This window comes from Mustelus asterias, unplaced genomic scaffold, assembly GCF_964213995.1.
Source record: "Mustelus asterias unplaced genomic scaffold, sMusAst1.hap1.1 HAP1_SCAFFOLD_193, whole genome shotgun sequence".
Taxonomy (NCBI): domain Eukaryota; kingdom Metazoa; phylum Chordata; class Chondrichthyes; order Carcharhiniformes; family Triakidae; genus Mustelus; species Mustelus asterias.
This window is the reverse complement of record NW_027590186.1, coordinates 753605-776968: the sequence shown is the minus strand read 5'-3', so window position 1 is coordinate 776968 and position 23364 is coordinate 753605. Positions and strand designations below refer to the sequence as shown.

The following is a 23364-nucleotide window of genomic DNA, read 5'->3' as shown; positions in this document are numbered from 1 at the left end:
GAGCGGGCTGGATGAGTCCCCGCGTGCTGGCTGAGCGCGCGGGGACGACTGTCCGGCACGCGGCCAAAGCCATCCTAGCCCTTAGGACGGTCGTGCTCGGCCCCGAAACTGCACGCAAACTCGAGGCGGTGCAGGTGTGCGGTGGGATCCTGCCCGAGCGTTCCCCTGTTCAGACGGAATTCCACATTGGACAAAACCTCAAACCCCCTTCCTGGGTGAGGTGCCCCACAGCATGAGCCACCTCGCGGGAATGTCCTCCGTGCCTTTTTCTACCACGCGGAGGCGTTTCCTGTGCGGGCTGCCGCTGCCACCTCCTCGCCTGTCACCCGGATACACCTTGGCGGGCCTTGTTGCCGCCGGGCGGTGGAGATCCCCGCTGGAGGTCCCTCTACGGAGGGATCTCCCCCAATTACGTCGGGGACCTGGGGTGGAGGGTGATGCATGCAGCAGTGCCGCACCCCCGTAGGATTCACTGATTCACGGGCTCCGAAGACTGCCCTTTCTGTGGCCTTGTGGAGTCCGTGGACCATGTCTATGTTGTGTGTCTTAGGCTGCACTCCCTTTATGTTTTCCTAAAGAACCTTTTGTTGATGTTTAGTCTGCACTTCAGTCCCATGCTCCTGATCCACGGACACCCGGTGCGGAGAGGGGAGGGTCGGGATGGTGACCTCCTTGTGAACCTGCTCCTAAGCCTGGCGAAACGCGCCATTTACCGGTCCAGGCAGCGGGCGATCGAGGGGGCCGTCCATCCTGACTGTCTTCCCCTCTACCGCGGCTACGTTCGCATCCAGGTCTCCATGGAGAGGGAGCATGCGGTGTCCATGGGCGCGGTTGATGCCTTCCACGCCCGTTGGGCACCGCAGGGGTTGGGGTGCGTTATCGACCCTAATAATCACATTTTAATTTGATCTTTTTAAGTTTCCTTTGTACTTTGATTTCTGTTCGGGCTGTTCCCCCTCCTTTTGGGGAGCTGCCCCTTTTACTTTGTCCTGACTTAATCTGAGTTTGTTTATTTGATTTGGCCTAAAAAGAGGGCAACATCTGGGAGGAAATCAATGTTTCCCCCTTTCCATTTCTTTTCTCATTCTGGGGGAAATTGGGGACTTGCACCATCTGAAGGGAATGAAGTGAATTCGGTCTGTATATTCCACACATTTTTCCTCCAGTAATGTAGACATATATCTGTCTGGCCGCCTGCATGGAGATTTGCAGGTCTCTCTGTGTCCAGGACAGGAAGCAGTGAGCATGGATCTGTCAATCAGCCTCAATCAGCACCTTCAGGAGAATTGGGAGGGTGAATATTAGATACAGCAGAGTGAGAATGGAGGGAGAGTGTGTGGGATGGAGATTTACAGCTTTGGGGAATGAGAGAGGAAGGAATGTTCCATAGAAATTAGAATGATAATATGGCGGTTGGTCCCGCCTCCGTCTTGGATTTAGCTCGACCTTGCTCTCCAGCAGAACCAGTCGTGGTGCCACAGGCCTGGTTGCTGCTGGTATTTTCCCCTGAGCGGCTCTTTCAACCCCCCCCCCCCACCCCCCGCAACAGTATCCAAAATGGTATACCTGTTTGAGAGGGGAATCGCCACAGGAGACTCCTGCATTACATACCTGCCTGACCTGGCAGTCACCCATCTATCTGTCAGGACTTGTGGTTTGACACCTTCTTGAAGCTAGTCTCTATAGAGTCATCTGGTCATAAAGGTTTACAGCATGGAAACGGGCCCTTCGGCCCAAATTGGCATGCCGTCCCTTTTTTTAAAAGCCCTTCAGCTAATCCCAATTGCCCGCATTTGGCCCATATCCCTCTATACCCATCGTACACATGTAACTATCTAAATGTTTTTTAAAAGATAACTATCACACTCTCCATCACACTTACTTCCCCCTGTATACTCCACCGTCATAGAGTCATAGAGGTTTGCAGCATGGAAACAGACCCTTTGACCCAACTTGTCCATGTCGCCCTTTTAATAACCACTAAGCTATTCCCAAATGCCTATGTTTGGCCCATATCCCTCCATACTCATTTTACACATGTAACTGTCCAAAATCTTTTTCGAAGACAAAATTGTATCCGCCTCTACTACTACCTCTGGCAGCTTGTCCCAGGCATTCACCACCCTCTGTGTGGAAGAATTGCCCTTCTGTACCCTCTTGTAGCTCTCCCCTCTCACCTTAAACTTACGCACTCTAGTTGTAGACTCCCCGACCTTCTGGAAAAGATGTTGACCATCAAACTGACTATGCCCCTCATTATTTTATAGATCTCTATAAGTTCACCCTTAAGTCTGATACCATCCAAGGAAAAATGTCCCTGTATATCCAGTTTCTACTTATAACTCAAACCATCAAGTCCTAGTAGCATCCTAGTCAATCTTTTCTGCACTCTTTCTCGTTTAATAATATCCTTTCTATAATAAGTTGACAAGAACTGTGCACTGTATTCCAAATGTGGCCTTACCAATGTCTTGTGCAACTTGAACAAGACGTCCCAACTCCTGTATTCAATGTTCTGACCAATGAAACCAAGCATGCTGAATGCCTTCTTCACCACTCTGTCCACCTGTGACTCCACTTTCAAGGAGCTATGAACATGTACCCTCAGATGTCTTTGTTCTGTAACTCTCCGCAACACCCTCCCATTGAATGATTAAGTCCTGTCCTGGTTCGATCGACCAAAATGGATCACCTTGCATTCATCTGAATAAAACTCCACCTTCCATTCATCAGTCCACTGGCCCAATTGACTATGATCCCGTTGCAATCCTTGATAACCATCTTCACTGTCCACTATGCCTCCAATCCTGGTGTCATCTGCAAACTTATCAACCATGCCACCTAAATTCTCATCCAAATCATTAATATACGTGACAAATAACAATGGACCCAGCCCTGAGGCACACCACTGGTCACAGGCCTCTTGTTTGAAAAACAACCTTCTACAACCACCCTCTGTCTTCTGTCATCAAGCCAATTTTGTATCCATTTAGCTACCTCACTCTGGATCCCGTGAGAGTGTTTCCAGCTGCTGCTCCAACCGAATCATGCGGTCTGTGAGGAGCTGCAGCTGGTCACACTTCCAGCAGACATAGACTCAGGGACACGAGAAATTTCCCTAATCTCCCACATCTGGCAGGAGGAGCATATCATTGTCGTTACTGCCATCTCTGCACTTGGACACTGAAAAAAAGAAAAGAATAAGAATCTTACTTGCTTTTGACAAAGAGGGAGATTCACAAACAACACCCAGAGGGGTCGCGGAACGAGATTCTGGGGTCGGGAGCTCCGAGGCAGCGATAACTGTGGAGCCTCAACTGAATGTTCACAGCTTTCTGTCACCTTTAGATTCTCGAGATTTATTTTAAACAATGGGCGTGGCCTAAATTGACGACATTCGGGTCTGAAATATTTCAGTTCAGCTGAGATCCAGTGTCCCAGAGCAGTCCAGCTCTGCAGTCTCCAGCTCCCCGTCATTTAAACCATCAGCTCCGGGCAGCAGAGCGATGGGAATCCTTCTTGTTTTCAGCCTGTGTGTCTGTTTACCCCGTGAGTACTAATCGCACTAACCCACATTGTGTGGATTGAATATAAAGCTGCCCCAGTCCATCCCAATTACAAACACTGGGGTTTTAGCCTCGTTGTGTGGTTCAGCTCTGATGGTCCAATAAACTCTCTGTGTTTAATTTCCAGGGTCTTTCAGTCAGTCAGTGACACAGAGCCCGGAAGCGGTGACCAGGAAGGAATGTCAGTCTCTCACCATCACCTGCGTTTTACATGGTTATTACTATTACTTAGAAAATGGACATTTCTTCAAACAAACCCAGACCGGGACGGAGTGGGAGCGGATCTCCAGCGGAGGGAGATTTGTTGTGTCTGTGAACAAAGCAAAAAAGACATTTTCGCTGGAAATTCGGGATGTGACAGTTGAAGACACCGCCACCTATTACTGTAAAGCTCAGTACCGGTACGGCACACCGTGATGGGCCTCGGCTTCCAGCGATACAAAAACTCTCCCTGCAGATTCTCACGGAATCAAATGAAAAACCGGAGTTCATCGGCCCTGAATACCGCCACCCCCACCCCCTCCCACCCGCCCCCCGCCAATCCCCACAGTTGCACCTCAGACTCTCGGTGCCGCACTCTCGTTTTTAATGAGACCTGATCACTCCCGTTAACAATTTCAGTTTCATAAATATGGAGTGTGAGTGGATGGCGGTGTCATTTCTGGGAGTGTTGTCCGTGAATGGAGAATGGAAATGACTGATTCCAGTTACAAACCCACACACCAGATGGGATCCTGGGCTCACAGCCGGAGCTGGCAGCCACATTCCGCGCGGTTTAATTCATGTTCCAACATCCCACCCAGTACACAAGGTTTTGATGCTGAATTGTACCACTGTGTTGATTGGAAAGTCACAGTGGAAGGAAGCTGAGCAAATACCTGTGCACAATTACAATATAAATTCTCAGGGCCCAGACAGTGAATCATTGGTTTGACGATATTATCGCTGTAATCTGGATTACTTCTATTGTAATCTCCACCACTCACATCTTTCTTTGATTTTTTTTGCTATATATGAAGTTAATATTTCCTCCCTGCAGCCATTTACTGAGACCTTGGGCCTCACAAAGTACAATTTGAACCGACAGAGACGGTGAAACGTTGAATATTGTTTATTAATTTTAAATCCCCCGAATAATTGGACACTTCCGATTGATTGGTGATGGTTTCTCGGCAGATTGAGATGTCGGTGGTTCTTGTACCGGGGAGACTGAGAGAGGTGCCACTGTGTACTGCATGGGAATATGATAATGTGGATGGATCCGGGACGGTGGTGACTGTCACAGCCGGTAAGTGACTCCAAACCCCGCCGTGTTACAGACTGTCTCGTTTAATGTTCCCCATCACTTTATCATTGTGATCTGTCTCGTTTCAATCCAATCGAATCTTCCTATGCAAAATCATCCGTTACAGATTTCGAGTTGGGAGCAGGATGTGATTCTGGAGTCGGGTCCAGGTCAGTCCCGGGGAAAGTGTCTGTGTGGCCTGATGGAGTCGGCGGTCAGCGGGGCAGGGATAGTGGGCTGAGGCTTGTGGGTGGGGGTGGTGGTGAGGCGCTGGGTGCGGTTCAGTGTTCTGTGAGAGTTGACAGAATCTGGGCGATTGTTTTAAGAGGCACATCAACATCAAGAACTCTGACACTCCTGGGAGTTTTTTTTTAACAAACTCAAATTGACAACACCCCGGAATCCACTCTGGATGTGATATGTGACTGGGAGAGGTTTGTCTCTCGCTTACAACCCGGCAGCGGGGTCTCAGAGCTCTCTCCTGGGCAGTAGATTGCAGTCCTAGCCGTGCAATGTCAATAAGGTACCGGGTGAATGAGATCGATGTCACTGCGGCCAGTCCATTTAACCGCAGTGACTCACTCAATACCTGACCCGGGAGACAAACAGAAAATTAAACAACGGGCTTCAGGTATAAGGGATCTTGTTGTAGGTCCAAAGGAATTTTGTAATAAAGAAATCAGTGGCTGAAATTAGTGACATTGTGCCTGATATTTCTTTAAATATCCTCCTTATAAACAATAACTTTTTCTCATTTTCCACCGTTAGTGGTTAATTCTGGAGCACAGGTCTTCAGTAAATTGCTGGGATACTTCCAGAGCCCATAGCCTTTGCAGTATCCTGTGCCTTCAGCCGGTCCTGAAGTCACGTGGAGTGAATCAAATTGGATGAAAATTGACATCAGTGATGCTGGGGACCTCCGGAGGAGATTGAGATGGATCATCCACTCGATATCTCTGGATGAGGATTCTTGCCAAGGCTTCAGCTTTATCTTCACCGGATTGACAAATCAGTTATAGGGATGTCTGGTGTTGCTGCCGGCATTGCCTCCTGCAGTCTTCATTGAACCAGTGTTAATCCCTCGTTTGCTAATGTCAATGCAGGGGACTTAGCACGATTTAGCACGGCGACTGGGAAAAACTACACGATGGAGTGAAGCTCAATGTGAAGACAATAAATTGTGTCCACATGGACTGCATGTGGTCACTCCTACTGATACTTCTGTGGTGATGCATCTGCGGCAGTAAGGTTGCTGAGGCTGAGGTCAAATATACTTTATTCCCTATTGGTAGTTTCCTCGCTACCTACCGCAGTCCCAGTCTGGCAGTTATGTCCAGCTATGTGCTACCGAGCCAGTCGTGGTGATTTATATTGAAGCCCCCTAACCAGGATACGTTATGCACGTTTGACATCCTCAGTGCTTCATCCAGATGTTGTTCAACATGGAGGAGTGTAGATATGTCAGCAGAGGCACATGGTAATCAGCAGACCGCTTCCTTGCCCATGTCTGACCTGATGTCATGAGGCTTCATGCGGTCCAGAGGCGGTATTGTGGATTCCCAGGGCAAGTCGCTCCCGACAATATCATGCCGCCAGCTCTACTGAGTCTGTCCTGCCAATGGGACAGGACATTCCGGATTTGTGATGGTTGTTTGTGGGTGATTGCTGTAATGTATTTGTAGCCCTGATCAGTGTTAACTGAAATCACACAGTGCAGTAAGAGTGGAGGATGATGTGGTAATTGTATCAAGGAGAACAGGAACAATAGAAAGAATCATAGAAAGAATCATAGAACCCCTACAGTGCAGAAGGAGGCCATTCGGCCCATCGAGTCTGCACCGACCACAATCCCACCCAGGCCCTACCCCCACATATTTTTACCCACTAATCCCTCTAACCTATGCATCTATGGGGCAATTTTTAACCTGGCCAATCAACCTAACCCGCACATCTTTGGACTGTGGGAGGAAACCGGAGCACCCGGAGGAAACCCACGCAGACATGAGGAGAATGTGCAAACTCCACACAGACAGTGACCCGAGCATCGAACCCGGGACCCTGGAGATGTGAAGCAGCAGTGCTAACCACTGTGCTACCGTGCCGGGAACAATTGTGAAGGGAATATCCATTTAGAACAATCGATAGAGAATTAATCGACATGGAGAGAAAGATTGGATTATTATTTCTGGAGAATACTGAAAATACAATAAAACTCAAGGATTGAAAACGAGATTTGCGGAGATTCGAACTGAACTGGAATACTATGTGAGATTTGATCTCCTTTAGTTTGGAAGGATGTACATACTTCGGAGGGAATTTAACTAATATTCACTAAACAGAGTCTTGGGATAAAATGATTGTCCTTTGAGAAGTGATTGAAGACCCATTGCCTATTTTCCGTCGACTGATATTAGAGGAGTGAGGAGTGATCTCAGTAGAATTTATTATATTCTCAAAGGACTTGAAAGGCAGATTCTGGGTGGTAGTTTTTCCAATCTGGGAAGTCTATAATTTGGGGTCACATTTTCAGAATGACGGTTCAGCAATTTGGACTGCGGAGAGGAGACATTTCTTCAGTCAAAGCCATTGTGGTGAATCTGCGAATTCCAGACCACAGAGAGCCGTGGATAGTTAGTGTTGAACGCATTCAAAGCAGCGTTTGTTACATATTTGTACACTAAAATGGTCAGGGCAAATGTGGACAACACAGGAATTTGTTGTTGAGACAGGAAATAAGCTGCAACATAACTGAGTGATGGAGCAGCTTTGAAATGTGGAACAGGAGTTTCTGTACAATGTACAATTTAGAGAAAACTCTGCCCAGAGAACCCGGGAGAGAATCAGTTAATGAGCAGAAAAAAATGAAATTGTGAGAGATCCAAAAGAGGCAGTTCCCAGTGAGTAACAGTAAAACCACTGCGGAAAGTGAACAGGATGAACGCAACTGACAACTACGAGACTTTAGGACGCGTTCCCACGACTCAGGAAAACCAAACAGCACAAAGTAAATGAAATGAAAGTGACTGGATATCTCAATGTAAAGAGAAGTGGAGAAAAATGATACCAATAGATAGAAAATAAACAAATAGATTAAAAAGCAAACATTGACTCCCGGGAGGTGTTAAACTAAACTAAAATAAATAAATGACATTTGGCCACCGATGGTCAACATGGTTCGGCCCCATCGGAGCTGATGAATCACAATCACTCTGTTGGATCTTGCTGTGTGCTGTGATGTGACGCAGCTGGGTTGTTCTTTGGCAATCATCGCCAGAAAAGGATTGCGTCACTGATAATAAAATGTTCCCTTCGATATCGCTCTCAAAAAGGAAAATAGAAACTAAAACCTAACATATATCATAGAATAAATTAGCGTGGAAGGGCGACATTCGGCCCCTCGGGTTGATGCTGCCACTTTATAAATGAAATCCAATTCTTCCACGAGCCATGAAATTTCCCCAAAACCTGTTGTTTTCCTGTTCAGGTATGTGATCAGTGCTCATTCATAATTCATTGTTAAACCAGCTCCTACTAAGCTGACAGTGTATTCATAGATTCACAGAATTAACGGCAGATCCAAACTGATCCATGCCGATCAAAATGTCCGTCGAAGCTCTGCCATTCGCCTGCATTTGGCCGATATCCCTCTAAACCTTTCCTATCCATGTATCTGTCCAAATGCCTTTTAAATGTTGACAATGTCCCTGCCTCAACCACTTTCTCCGACAGCTCATTCCACATACGTATCACCCTCTGTGTAAAAAAAAAGTTGCTCTGCAGGTTACTTCTTTCCCTATTCCCTCTTGCTCTCGACTCCCAAACCCTGGAAATAAGACTGAGTTCATTAGCCCTATCCGTGCCTGTCATGATCTTATACACTTCTATAAGATCACCCCTCTATCTCCTACGCACCAAAGGAAAAAGTCCAAACTCTCCCGATAACTCAGTCCCTTGAGTCCTGGCAACATCCTTGTAAATCTCTTCTGCACTCCCTCCAGTTTAATAACATCGTTACAGATCATTAGAACTTGTGCAAAATAAAATGTCACCTCATTGTACACTGGTTTATAGAGTAAGTCAATATCGTTCCATTAGAATTAAAATAATAATAACTCCGCATAAAACTGAGCTACTCCTGCGACTGACACAATCTCCGACTAAAAAATGGCAAAACCTAAACAAAACTCTTTTTTTTCTAATCCTGCAGATTTCTCTTCCCTTGTATCCAAGAATCCGCCTCTCCAAATCTCTGCTGCCGATGACACGGTTACATTAAGCTGTGAATATTCAGGAATCTGTCAGTACACAGTACACTGGTACAGTCAGCCCCCAGGGCAGACTCTGAAATACTTGCTGCAGAAACACACTTCAGGAGGGGGCAATAAAGAAAACGCTGCCGGGGAGAGAATTTCTGCTTCTATCGATTCTGTCCAGAAAATCAGCCGGTTAAAGATCTCCAAACTGCAACTAAGCGACTCGGCTGTCTATTACTGTGGACTGAGTCGGCACATAGCACAGTGATACAGAACACGGAGAGAGCTGTACAAAAACCTGAACATGGTGAGGATTACAGACACAGTGATACAGAACACAGAGAGAGCTGCACAAAAACCTAAACATGGTGAGGATTACAGACGCAGTGATACAGAACACGAAGGGAGCTGCACAAAAACCTAAACATGGTGAGGATTACAGACACAGTGATACAGAACACGGAGAGAGATGTGCTGAAAACTTTGTCCTACTCCTTGTCCAACAGGTTCAAGATTCTTGCTCCTGCTGTTGACGAGGGTGAGGACTGTAGGACAGATGAGCGAAGTGGCCACAATACCGTGGGCCAGGGAGCCATTCAAGTGGGGCAGGAAGGAGAAATCTAGTCGTTATCGGCGATCGTATAGTTATGGGCATAGACAATGTTCTCTGTGACCAGGAGCGATAGTCCTGTAGATTGTGTTGCCCCCTGGTGCCAGGTTTCGGTTCACCTCCTCTGGACTGCAGAGAAATTCGGAATGGGAGGGGGAAAATCCAGTTGTCATTTTTGACGTATGTACGAATGACATAGGCAGAGCAAGGATACACATTCTGCTAAGGGAAGATGAATAGCCAAGTTCTAAACTCAAAATCACAACCAAAAAGGTAATAATCTCTGGATTAAAATCTGAGCCATGAGCTAACTGGGACACGATTAATGAGATTAAAGAGGTAAACGTGTGTGTACCGGGAAAAATTCTAATATGTTCGTAAAGATTTTTAGACATTTAGAAATTAGGACACTGACAGAACTACCAGCATTAAGTTAAATGACTTTAAAACAGATTTATAAAGTAACACGAAAGCAGTTTGCACACATATGAAATGCAGTAAGAGATTTAAACAAGTGATTATGATTTAAAGATTTGAATGTATTAATATATTTTTAAGAATCATTGTTCACTTTAGCCAAAGGCAGTATGCTGCGAAGCATTATGTTATAGGGCATTAGGGCAAAGTCATATTCTAAAAAAATATTAAAACCTTGAGAATATGCAAGTTTCATCAGTAGAGCTTCGAATGGAAAGAACATTCAGAACACTTAAACAAATTTTATGAATAGGGTATATTCACTGTCCAGATAAAATGGATGCATGCCCAAACGTGGAGTCAAGTGTTAATCTGGTTTGGCAGTGACCTGTAGAGGAACTCATTGGAACGTGCCCTTTGAACTTTGGGGCTGGTGTCTGGTTACTATGGGATACAGAAATCTGGGTTAGCCAAGGCAGGAGTTTGCATCTGAATTCTAAGGACGAAGGAACTGCCATTTTGCCAGAAGGTAAGATGTGATTGGCAAAGGTATCTAACATAAATTATTGCTGGTTTAAGTATATTGAAGATGATTGATTTAAAGCTCATGAAAGGCGGGAGTAATTAATAAGGAAAACTATAATTGGCCTGATTTGAATTGCATACGTCAGATTTCATTGGAGAGGGCGAGATGCTCTGTATCAGAGCTGCCCTGACCCTTTAATTATTTCTCTTGGTGGCCGCTGGTCAAAATAAAGGTTACGTCTTTAAACTGAGACACTGGCTTCGTCGGTCCTGTATTGTCTGAGATTTCTGACGGTATCTGACCACCTCGAAAAACCAACCAACAGTGTGGCTCATAGTTTCATGTGGGAGAAATGTGTTCGAATTCATGGAATATTAGCACCAGTATTTGTGCAGGAAGGAGCTGTTGCATCGGTGCGGACTCAATCTGAATCATGCTGGCGAATAACTAGGGCTGTAAATAGGGCTTTAAACTAAATAGTGGGGTCAGGAGGAATCAGTGTTCAGTTCCATGTAATACTAAAAAATATCGAAGTTAAAGGAGAAGGTTGGAGTGAAGGTTAACGATGAAACTGATTGTTACCAGAAAATAAAAGGAAGGGACAGAACGTGTGGACATCATAGGACACCAGGAAATCGTGCAAGAATAGGGAAATTTGATAACAGAACAAACTTAAAGGCTTTGTACCTCACTGCACGAAACTTTGGGAATACAATTAATGAGTTAATTGTACAAATTTAGAGAAATGTGTATGAATTCATGGCGATTACTGAGACATGGTTGCAAGCAAAACAAGATTTGGGAATTGAATATCCAAGGGTACTTAATATTTCAGACGGATAGACAGAAACGAAATGAGATGCTGCAGTAATATTTAGGTCCCCAAACAGCCGTTTGGCAGTGAAGCATAGTATAAATGAGGAAATATTGGGGGCTTGTAAGAAAGGTACGTCAATAATCATGGATGATTTTAATATGCATGCAGAGTGGATTTATCAAATTGGCAAGGGTAGCCTCGAGGGAAAGTTCATTGAATGTATTAGAGATTGCTTCTTGCAGAAATATGTTGTGGAACCAACGAAAGAGCAGACCAATCTTGATTTTCCACTCAATGTGGTGGACAAGGCTCTCAACCGTGTCCCACACATCTCCCAGGCTACTGCTCTCACACTCTCTCCTCCCTCCCAAAACCAGGATAGGATCCGCTTTATACTCACTTTCCAGCTCACACGCCTCCGCATTAAAAGAATCATCCTCCGCCATTTCTGCCAACACCTGCATAATGTTACCTTTCAACCCAATTTCCCCTCAACCCCCCCCCCCCCCCCTGCCAGTATTTCACAGGGATCATTCCCTCTGGGGCACCCTTTTCCACTTCTTCATCACACCTAGCAACTCACCCACCGCCAGTGGCGCTTTTCCATGCTACCATAGAAAATGCTATACCTGCCCCTTCTTCTGCTCCCTCCTCAGCATCTTAGGCCCCAAAATCTCTTTCCCGGTGTAGGAGCGCTTCACGTGCACCTTCTTTAATCTCGTCTATGGCATTCGCTGCTCGCGATGCTGCCTAATCTACATTGTAGAGAACAATGCAGAGTGATTTGCAGAATAATTCTGGTCTGTCCGCAAGCAGGACCCAGATCTTCCTGCAGCTTCGACACACCACCCTGCTCTCCTATCCACACGTCTATCCTTGCCCTCTTCCAATGTTCCAGTGAAGCCCAACGTAAAATGAAGGAACAGCACTTCATCTTCAGATTAGACAAATTACAGCCTTCTGGACTGAGGATTGAGTTCAACAATTTCAGAGCATGAACTCTCTACTCCACCTCCACGCCATCTTCTTTTCATCGCATTCGTCCATTTTTTATCATTTTCTACTTTTACTTCTATTTATCAACATCTAAAATATCGCTTTTCATTTTACTTCATCTACCCATCCCTCTCCCCATTCCACTACGGACAACTGCCACATTCATAGACTGTGCACTTTCAGTTCTGCCATTTACACATTCCAATCTCTTAATGGACGCTCTTAGCAACATTCTCAGCCTTGATCATCACCATTTACATTCCCTTTGTCGTTCTGTCTATGCTATTTGTTTCAATTATAGTTCCCCACCCCCAGAAAAAACCCAGACTCACAGTATACATCTTGTCCAACTTTCCTTGTCTTCTGCTCTGAGGAAGGGTCACCCTGACTCGAAATATTGGTTCGATTCTCCCTCCACAGATGCTGTAAGATCTGCTGAGAGTTTTGCAGCATTTTCTGTGTTTCTTTCAGATCCCAGCATCAGCAGTATTTTTTTACTATAGGGAGCAGACTATTCTGGATTTGGCATTGTGTAATCAGCAGGGATTAAATAATGATCTAATAGTTAAGGATCCTCTAGCCAAGAGTGATCATAGTTAGATAGAATTCCAAATTCAGTTTGAGGACGAGAAACTCGAGTCCCACACTAGACTTCTGCAGCTAAACACAGGGAACTACGAAGACATGAGGACAAAATTGGCCCGAGTGGACTGGGAAAGAAGACTAAAAGGCAGGACAGTTGATGATCAGTGGCAAATGCTGAAGGGGACAATTAATTCCTCCCAACTAAAATACATTCCCATGAGGAATACAGACAGTAAGAGGGGGAGAAATATCCATGGCTCAGCAAGGAAACTAAAGATAGCATGAAAAGAAAAGCCAATGCATATCATATTGCAAAGGCCTGTGGCAGACTGGAGGATTGGGAAACTTGTAATGATCAACAATGGGTTACTGAAAAGTAACAAAAAGATCCAAGGTAAATTATGAAAGAAAACACGCACAACATTTAAAGAAGTACTGCAAAAGCATCTTAAATATCTAAAAGTGAAGAGTGGAGCGAATGTGATTGTTGGACCCTTGGAGGATTCGACTAGGGAATTAATCGTGGGGGAAATAGAAATGGTGGAAACTCTCAATCAATAGCTTGCCTCAGTTATCACGCTGGGCAAATCGAGCACCATCGCAATAGCAACAGGAAATGCAGAGGTAATAGAAAGGAAGGAACTGAGAAAAATCATGATCAATAGTGAAAAAGTGTTAAGCAAACAGTTGGGATTGAAGACAGTCAAGTCCCCAGGGCCGAATCGCCTACAGCTTATGGTCTTAAAGAAAGTGATAGTAGGCACATTGGTTATAATCGTCCAAAATTTCCTGGATGTGGGAACGGTTCCAGTGGGTTGGAAAAAAGATAATATAATGCCCATATTCAAAGCGGGAAGGAGACATAAGGGATAAAACCAGACGCCAGCTAGTTTGACACCTGTCGTTCTAAAGTTATTAGAATCCATTTTTAAGATTGTAGTAACGGGACAATTAGAATGCCAAAATGCATTCCATTAGGGTCAGCATGCTTTTACGAAGGGCAAATCGTTTTGACTAATTTGCTAGAGTTCTTCGAAGATGTAACAAGCAAAGTGGACACTGGGGATCCTGTAGATATGGTATATCTATACTTTCAGAGAGCATTTGTTAAGGTACCATACCTTGAAATGCAAGATAGTGTGTGTGTGCGTGCGTGCGTCCGAGTGTGTGTGTGAGTATGTAGGTGAAATAAGAAGAGAGTCCAACAGAGGGAGATTGCTGGAAGTGTGTGTCTGTTTGAAATAAAGAGAGGGTCCAACAGAGGGAGATTGCTGGAAGTGAGAGACTCTGTGTGTATCTGTGTCTGTGTGCTTGTGTTTGGGTATGACTGCCTTCTTGCGAGTCTTGCCTTTTCGCTGCAATTAATCTTTTACACCGTGCCGCTATTTAATGATCACAGCCGTGTTTCTGCAACGCCCTTCTGAAAAGATTTCAGAAGTAACTACTGTGTTCCAAAGCAAAGCAGGAGATCGCTGATGGAGAAATTCTTATTTCTTCCATCAGGTGGCAGGAAAGCCAACAAAATGTCCACCCCCCACCTCTTGGTGTCTCTGTTTCACTGTCCTCTATCACACTCTTATCTCTCAATTCCAATACCTGTATCAATGTGTTCGGTCTCACTTTCATTACAGTGGACACAGTGACAACGCAGTCTAAGACGCTGCTCCTAATTGTCGCATTCTCCATTGACTCCACTCTTGTTACAGATGTTTTGGTAATACATCGTGTACAAACAAGCTGGCTTCATAGTTCCTATTTCGGTGGAAGCCTAATAACTGCACTTCCTCTTCAGGCCTGTTCCTCACTATAAAGAAGCGAGTCAAGATATATTGTACTATTCTACCCATTGCAAATACAACTTGCAGATGGATCACCCACGAGGGTTAAAAGCTTTCATTCTAGCAGCAATCATATCAGGTGAGTTACACTTCACATTCGCATTGATTACCTCTCAAGAAAGCCTTTTATTCTTCCACATTTAATGTTGCTTTTAGAGAAAAAGTAGAGCAATATTCGCAGTGGTTGGATTTAATTAATTATTAGGGGCGGCATTTTGGCACAATGTTTAGCACTGCTGCCTCACAGCGCCAGGGACCCGGATTCGATTACCGGCTTGGGTCACTGTGCAGAGTCTGCACGTTCCCCCCATGTCTGCGTGAGTTTCCTCTGGGTGCTATGTTTTCCTCCTGCAGTCCGAAACATGTGCTGATTAGGTGCATTGGCCGTGCTATTCTCTCCCTCAGTGTAATAGAACAGGCGCTGGAGCGTGGCGACAGTAACTTCATTGCAGTGTTAATGTAAGCCCACTTGTGACACTGATAAATCAACTTAATTTAGTTATTCTCATTGATTTCCTTTCAATAAATTATTTTATATTCTTATATTTAATGTTGATCTTTCGAGATAAGTACACAGCAATATTACTGGTGACTGAGTTTATTTAATGATTGGAATTTTACAAATAGTTATTTAAAAGCTTCAGTAGTGAGAAAAGGCAGTGGGAACTGGGGCCAACCTCCATTGGGCACACCCCATCCTCCCCCTCCCCCGCAGCTCCCCAGTTTCAAATCGATAGAGTGCCTGGAACCTCCACTTAATTCTAATTTTCTCTATCCTTCAGGTAGCCTGGCTGCATCCGCAGTCATCCACCAGCCGGAGGCAGAGGTGAGGGTCCAACAGGGAGCCACCACGACAATCACCTGCTCATACACAGAGGTGGAGAGAGCTTGCTTGGTCTGGTACCGGGAACCTCTCCACCCAGCCATGGGGGGAAGTCCCGAGTATATTGTCGTCCGCTGCACCGATGGTTTCAGTGACAGCGCCACATTTTCCAGGCGTCGCTTTTCCTCCTCCCTGAGCAAAACTTACAGAATCATCAGTCTGACAGTTGCACCGGTGACAGCTGAGGACTCCAGGAAATACTTCTGCATCTTAAACACACACACTCGCACATTCCAGGCAGTAGCCTCTACGTAAACTGTAGGTTCCTCTCCCAGGCAATGGGAACGCTGGGCATGATTTGTAGCCCCATTGTCCAATGTCGGTGTTGTAGAATTGCAGCACCAACACAGGGATGGACAGGCAGACAGATGTGAATTAGATTCTTAGACACATCAGCTGATTCAGTAACACACAAAACAGATATATGGCCACTAGACAGCTAGATAAATAGAGTGGTAAACACAGGAATTGATGCATTCACATACAAAGCAGATATATGGTCACTGGACAGTTAGGTAGATAGAGTTATAGACACGCGAACTGATGAATTAAAGAAGACAAATATATGGTCACTGGACAGTTTAGTGGATAGTTTCATCGACAGATTGACTAACACACAAAGATATATGGACACCAGAGAGTTAGATAGATTAGCAGCCACATCAACTGCTGGACTAGCACGCAAAGTGGATGTATGGTTACCAGAGACTGATTTACAGGTGATGGACGGCTTGGGGTCACAGTCTGTGCAGAGTTTGCACGTTCCTATCGTGTCTGCATGGGTTTCCTCGTGATGCTCCAGTTTACATCCACTGTCCAGAAGACATACTGGTTGGGTGCTTTGACCATGCTAACTTCTCCCTCAGTGTGCCCGGGACAGGCGCCGCAATGTGGCAACTAGGGGATTTTCATAGTAACTTCATTGCAGTGTTAATGTAAGCCTACTTGTGACACTAACAAATAAACTTTATGAATAAATAAGCAGGAAGGCACAGTGTGATCAGTTCTGAACAAGAGATGGGTACACGCTGACTTTTATACATGAAGAGAGACTTTGAAGGATGTGATTACACCAGAGAGGGTGCAGAGGAGGCTGACAAGGATGCTGCCTGGGCTGGAGCGTTTCAGCGATGAAGAGAGGCTGGTTAGTCTGGAGGTACTTTCCTTACAGCAGAGAAAATGAGGAGGGGGGTGGAACTGATTGAGGTGTACAAAATTAGGAGGGATATAGATATTGTGAATAGGAAGGGACATTTCCCCTTCGTGGAGAGGTCAATAACAAGGCGACATAAATTTAAGGTAATGGTCAGCAGATTTAGAGTGGATTTGGGATCAAAACACTTTCACCCAGTGGGTGGTGGGAATCTGGAACTGACTGCTTGAAAGGGTGGTACAGGCGGTAACCCCTCAACACATTTAGGAAGCATTCAGATGAGCATTTGAAACGCTATAGCATGCAAGGCTACGGACCAAGTGCTGGGAAATTGGACCATTGTCCATTTCCACTTGTGCTCACAGTCCAGCTGCAGCCAATGTGTTTGGGGTCTCTCACACCAGGACCAGAGCCTTTCTGATTTCACCAGGGCTAGTGCATTCGGTTGCACTTTGTCCCTTAGAATATTATTGTTCTAACTGAGTGACACTATTGCTAAGGAAAGGGGCGAATCTCGAGATGAATGAGACAGTAATCACAATTTGCTGCAAAAATGAACATTTGTGACATTGGAATTATTCAATATTTGGCCCTTGCTGCTTTAAGAAAAAGACACAATTATTATTGGCTCTAATGAATGTGTTATCGGTTGCAAATTCTGGGTATGTTCTTGCAGAAACTGCTATTGTTGTGCAAAGGGACCTTGGTGTCCCAACACACCAATAACTGAAAGCAACTTGCAGCGACAGCAAGCAGTTTGAAATGCAGCTTGTTCCTCCTGTTCTTGACCATGAGGTTAACAATGTTACTCGGACTATTGGAGGGTTCCTTCTGCAGTGAGCTGCTTGACATTTCCCCAAATTCCTGCTGTGTGTGTTTGCAGAACCTCACCTTTCAATGGTGTGTTACAGGGGAAGGAATCATCATAGAATCCCTACAGTGAGAAGGAGGCTATTTCACCATTGAGTTTGCACTCAGGCCCACTCTGCCATGTCCCCGTAACCCCTGCTAATCACCTAATCGAGACATCTACCGATATTTAGGAACACGTTAGCATGATAAATCCACCTAGCGTGCATATCTTTGGACTGTGGAAGGAAATTGGAGCATTCAAAGGAAACCCACGCAGGCACGGGGAGAACGTCTAAACTCCACACAGATAGTACTCAGGCCTGGAATAAAAACCACTGTGCCACCGATCCGCCCATCACAATAATGGATGTCTTTTTGACTTTAACAGGTGTCCAGTCGGAAGTAGTTCTGACGCAGCCAGAGGCAGAGAAGTGGTTCCCAGTGTAGTCCCTGTCCCTGACCTGCAATACCAGCGGCTTCGACTTCAGTGGCTATTGGCTGTACTGGTACTGTCATGGTCCCTGAAAGAGGCCAGACTGGCTAGTTTCCTACTATGATGAAGACTTCCATTGATACTGTGGGGAGACTCGAGGACGATTCACTGTTTCCAAAGAGCTTGCACACAATATATTTGCTTTGGATGTCAGGTTTCTGACGATGGAGGAAACAGCTACTTATTAGAGTACACAGTTAACACAGTGAGGCGGGTCAGCCCCAGATTTGTAAAAGAAACCCAAACTAGAGGAACTGCACACAGTTTGTCCCCTTCATCAAACTCCAATAGATTCATTGCTGACAACAATCCATGGAACCATAGTGTTACTCTACCACACAGAATAAGGCCATCCATCTAATGTACGGATAATATCACACCCGGACAGTCACTTCCTCATAAATCTCATGTGGTTTAAGTTTGCTAAGTGGAATGAAATTTTTGTAATATCACTCAAACTTTTCAAATCCTGACAGGGCTGGTCAGACTGGATTCAGGAATGTTGCTTCCTCTAGCTCCGGGGTTTGGGGAGGGGGGGGGGGGCGGTGGACGGAGGGGGGGGGGGGGGGAGTGGAGCGTCTAGAACAGAGTGTCAGCGTTTCAAAATATGTGATAGGTCATTTATGAGAAATGTCTTCACTCAGAAGCTGTGTAACTCTCCACCTCAGGAAGTTGCGGAGGCCAAGTATCTGAATATATTTAAAAATGAAATAGATAGATTTCTAGACTCTAAAGTGTGAAGGGTTGTAGGGAGAAAGGAGTATTGCAATAGAAGATCAGCCGTGATCATAATGAATGATGGAGCAGGCTCTAAGGGCCGAATGATCTATTCCCGCTCCTATTTTCTGTGATTCAATGCTAAAAAGTCGACCATGTGGTGCTTTAACAAGTACTATTGGAAAGTGTACAGCCACAGCATGGAACATATTATCATGATCCAAGATATTAGGCTTAATCGCCTATAAAAGCTACCTGGATCTGCACCGGATGTTCTCTAACCTCCAAGACGACGGACCAGATGCCACTGTGCTACTGCGGCCCGTTGACTGAATGAATGAAGCTCCAACAACACTCAAGAAGCTCGACACTATTTAGGACAAAGCAATTCAGTTGATGGCAACCAATTCCACAAATACACACATTGGCAGACGTGGCACAGTGGCAAACATTTAGACATGCAGGAACTCGCTAAGGCTCTTTAGGCAGCACTTTCCAAACCTACAAACACTGCCGTCTAGGGGATAAGAGCAGCAGATACCTGGGACCACCACGACCTGGAGGTTCACCTCCAAATCACTCCCATCCAAACTGGGAAAGATTCTCCAGACTACACACGTAACTACAGAATAATGGATTATTCTTGACACAGCTGGGATCTGGAATGCATTGTCTGGATGAAGATTCAACAACAAATTTCCTTGAGCATTGGATATATTGCTTGAATTGGAATATGAAGCGATCTGTGGAATGTACAGGGGAGATTATCGGTGTTGTTATGTCAGTGAATTGAATGGGCAGTTTGGACAGCATGTGACGGTCATGCTAAGAGCCTACCTTATTAAATCATTCTGCTAAAGCAACATGGAATCAGTCCCCTAATGAAAATAATGTTCCAGACGGTACTGTTAACGGAAACATGAGGAATATGATTCAATTCGCCCTGAGTAACAATGAATCTTTGCAGCTTTATTTAACAATGCAAATTCGTTGGCGCCCATTCTGTATTGATATGGATATATTGTCACGTGTTGACAGTGTCTTCTATTCTAATTGGTGGCTTGTCAAAACCCTCCCCTGCCCTTGTATACAATCCGTTGTGACTAACGATCAGAAGTTAAAGATCAGCCAGTGCTCTGTTCAGTGAATGACTGGAGGGAGTCCCGGGAGGAGGGTGTCTAAGTTAACACAAGCTCCATGAGCATGGCGCTAGCAATATCTCTCGGTCTGTTTATTGGCTTCTTATCCTGTGAGTAGTTGGATATTCTCAGAAAGTTCCCATAGTCTCTGTTTAACATTAATCATTCCCTGTGGCGTGACACAAACTGGATTCACCTCACCATAATTATTGTTTCTTTCGGTTAGCAGGCGTCCAGTCGGATGTGGTGTTGACCCAGCCAGAGGCAGAAACGGGGATAGTAGGGCAAACCCTGACCCTAACCTGTAAAACCAGTGGATTTGATCTTTGGAGATACACCATGCTTGGTACCGACACAGTCTCGGGAAGGGACCGGGCTGGCTCCTTTGGTACTACAATGAAAATAGCAAGAATTACAATCCGGAGTTTGGTGAACGAATCACTGCAACCAAATACCTTTCCAACAGTGTATTCGTGCTCTCTATTAGGACTTTAACAATGGGAGACAGCTCTACGTATCACTGTGCACAAGGGCACAGTGATATAGATCACACCCAGCCCTGTACACAAACCCACAAGAGGAATTGCAGCCATTTCCCTGCTTTCATTTTCATTCTTTGGATGTCCACCCTTAATTTTCCTTGAATTAAATGGTTTGTTCGGCCATATCAAATGGTGTTTGAGAGTCAACCGCATTGTTGTGTGGATATGTCGTCACAGGTAGGCCAGGTCAAGTAAGGAAGGTAGATTTCTTTCCTTAAAGGGTATCCGTGAATCAGATCAGTCTTTACAACAATCGACAATTGTTTCATAGAACATAGAGCAGTACAGCACAGTAGAGGCCCTTTGGCCCTCGATGTGGTGCCGAGCTTTGTCCGAAACCAAGAACAAGCTCTCCCACTCGCTATCATTCTGGTGTGCTCCATGTGCATATCAAATCACCGCTTGAAAGTTCCTAAAGTTTCCGACTCCACTTTCACAGCAGGCAGTCCATTCCACACCCCAACCACTCTCTGAGTAAAGAACCTACCTCTGATATCCCTCCTATATCTCCCACCGTGAACCTTACAGTTATGCCCCCCAGTAACAGCTACATCCACCCAAGGAAATAGTCTTTGACCGTCCACTCTATCTATCCCCCTCATCATCTGATCAACCTCTATTAAGTCGCCTCTCATCCTCCTCCGCTCTAATGAGAAAAAGCCCTAGCTCCCTCAACCTTTCCTCATAATACCTACCCTCCAAACCAGGCAGCATCCTGGTAAATTTCCTGTGCACTCTCTCCAATGCTTCCACATCCTTCTTATAGTGAGGTGACCAGAACTGCATACAATATTCCAAATGAGGTCTCACCAAGGTCCTGTACAGTTGCAGCATAAGCCCATGGCTCTTAAACTCAAACCCCCTGTTAATAAACGCTAACACACTATAGGCCTTCTTCACGGCTCTATCCACTTGAGTGGCAACCTTCAGAGATCTGTGGATATGAACCCAAGATCTCTCTGTTCCTCCACGTTCCTCAGAACCCTGCCGTTGACTCTGTACTCCGCATTCAAATTTGTCCTACCAAAATGAATCACCTCGCACTGATTAGGGTTAAACTCCATCTGCCATTTTTCGGCCCAGCTCTGCTTTGCAGCCTACATCAGCCCTCCACCTCATCCACTACTCCACCAATCTTGGTGTCATCAGCAAACTTACTGACCCACCTTTCAGCCCCCTCCTCCAAGTCATTGATAAAAATTACAAATAGCAGAGGACACAGCACTGAACGGCCTTCACGACACACGACGGCGCAGAGTCGCTGAGCAGAAACTGATAGCCAAGTTCCGCACACATGAGGACAGCCTCAACCGGGATATTGGGTTCATATCACACTATCTGTAATCCCCACAGCTTGCCTGGACTCGCAGTGTCTCACTGGCTGTCCTGTCTGGAGACAATACACATTTCTTTAACCTGTCTTAATGCTCTCTCCACTCACATTGTTTGTACCTTTAAGACATGATTAGCTGTAAGTATTCGCATTCCAACCATTATTCTGTAAATTGAGTTTGTGTCTTTATATGCCCTTTTGTGATTAGAATTCCCACTCACCTGAAGAAGGAGCTTAAGGCTCCGAAAGCCTGTGGCTTTTGCTACCAAATAAGCCTGTTGGACTTTGACCTGCTGTTGTTAAACTTCTTTCTATGAGATAACCAGTTACTTATCCAATTGGCCAAATTTCCCTCTATCCACACCTCCCTTACTTTCTTCATGAGCCGACCTTAGGGAGCCTTATCAAACGCCTTACGATAATCCATGTATACGACACCAACTGTTCTACCTTCATCTACTTACTTAGTGAACTCCTCAAAGAATTCAATCAAATTTGTGAGGCAAGACTTACCCTTCACGGATCCGTGCTGACTATCCCGGATTAAGCGGCATCCTTCCAAATGGTCGTAAATCCTATCCCTCAGGACCTTTTCCATTAACTTACCAAACACCGAAGTAAGACTAACCGGTCTATAATTACCAGGGTCATTTCTATTCCCTTTCTTGAACAGAGGAACAACATTCGCCACTCTCCAGTCCTCTGGCACTATCCCCGTGGACAGTGAGAACCCAAAGATCAAAGCCAAAGACTCTGCAATCTCATCCCTTCCTCCCAAAGAATCCTACGATATATCCCATCTGGCCCAGGGGACTTATCGACCCTCAGGTTTTTCAAAATTGCGAATACATCTTCCCTCAGAACATCTACCTCCTCCAGCCTATCAGTCTGTATCCCACCCTCATCTTCAAAAACATGGCCCCTCTCCGTGGTGAACACTGAAAAAAGTATTCATTCATCACCTCTCCTATTTCTTCTGACTCCATGCACAAGTTCCCACTACTATCCTTGACCGGCCCTAACCTCACCTTGGTCATTCTTTTATTTCTTACATAAGAGTAAAAAGCCTTGGGGTTTTCCTTGATCCGACCCGCCAAGGACTTCTCATGCCCCCTCCTAGCTCTCCTAAGCCCTTTTTTAGCTAATTCCTTGCTACCTTGTAACCCTCAAGCGACCCAACTGAACCTTGTTTTCTCATCTTACATCCGCTTCCTTTTTCCTCTTGACAAGACATTCAACCTCTTTTGTGAACCATGGTTCCCTCACTCGGCCATTTCCTCCATGCCTGACAGGGACATACCTATCAAGGACACGCAATATTTGTTCCTTGAACAAGCTCCAATTTTCATTTGTGCCTTT

General features: G+C 45.2%; 2 protein-coding genes across 2 annotated transcripts in view; both read left to right on the top strand.

The window, feature by feature from the left end:
- The first annotated feature begins 3456 nt into the window (after positions 1 to 3456).
- LOC144485392 (uncharacterized) lies at positions 3457 to 9372 on the top strand. Its single transcript, XM_078203578.1, has 4 exons — positions 3457 to 3549; positions 3694 to 3978; positions 4804 to 4854; positions 9059 to 9372. Exons 1-4 carry the CDS (start codon positions 3507 to 3509, stop codon positions 9370 to 9372), a joined length of 693 nt encoding a protein of 230 aa, XP_078059704.1. The 5' UTR covers positions 3457 to 3506.
- A 158-nt stretch (positions 9373 to 9530) lies between these two features.
- LOC144485391 (uncharacterized) overlaps positions 9531 to 23364 on the top strand; it is a 54540-nt gene continuing 40706 nt past the window's right edge. Inside the window, exons 1-3 of the mRNA XM_078203577.1 lie at positions 9531 to 9651; positions 15676 to 15793; positions 18170 to 18287. Of these exons, the coding sequence (XP_078059703.1) occupies positions 9531 to 9651; positions 15676 to 15793; positions 18170 to 18287 (357 nt within the window). The remainder of the gene's footprint in view (positions 9652 to 15675; positions 15794 to 18169; positions 18288 to 23364) is intronic.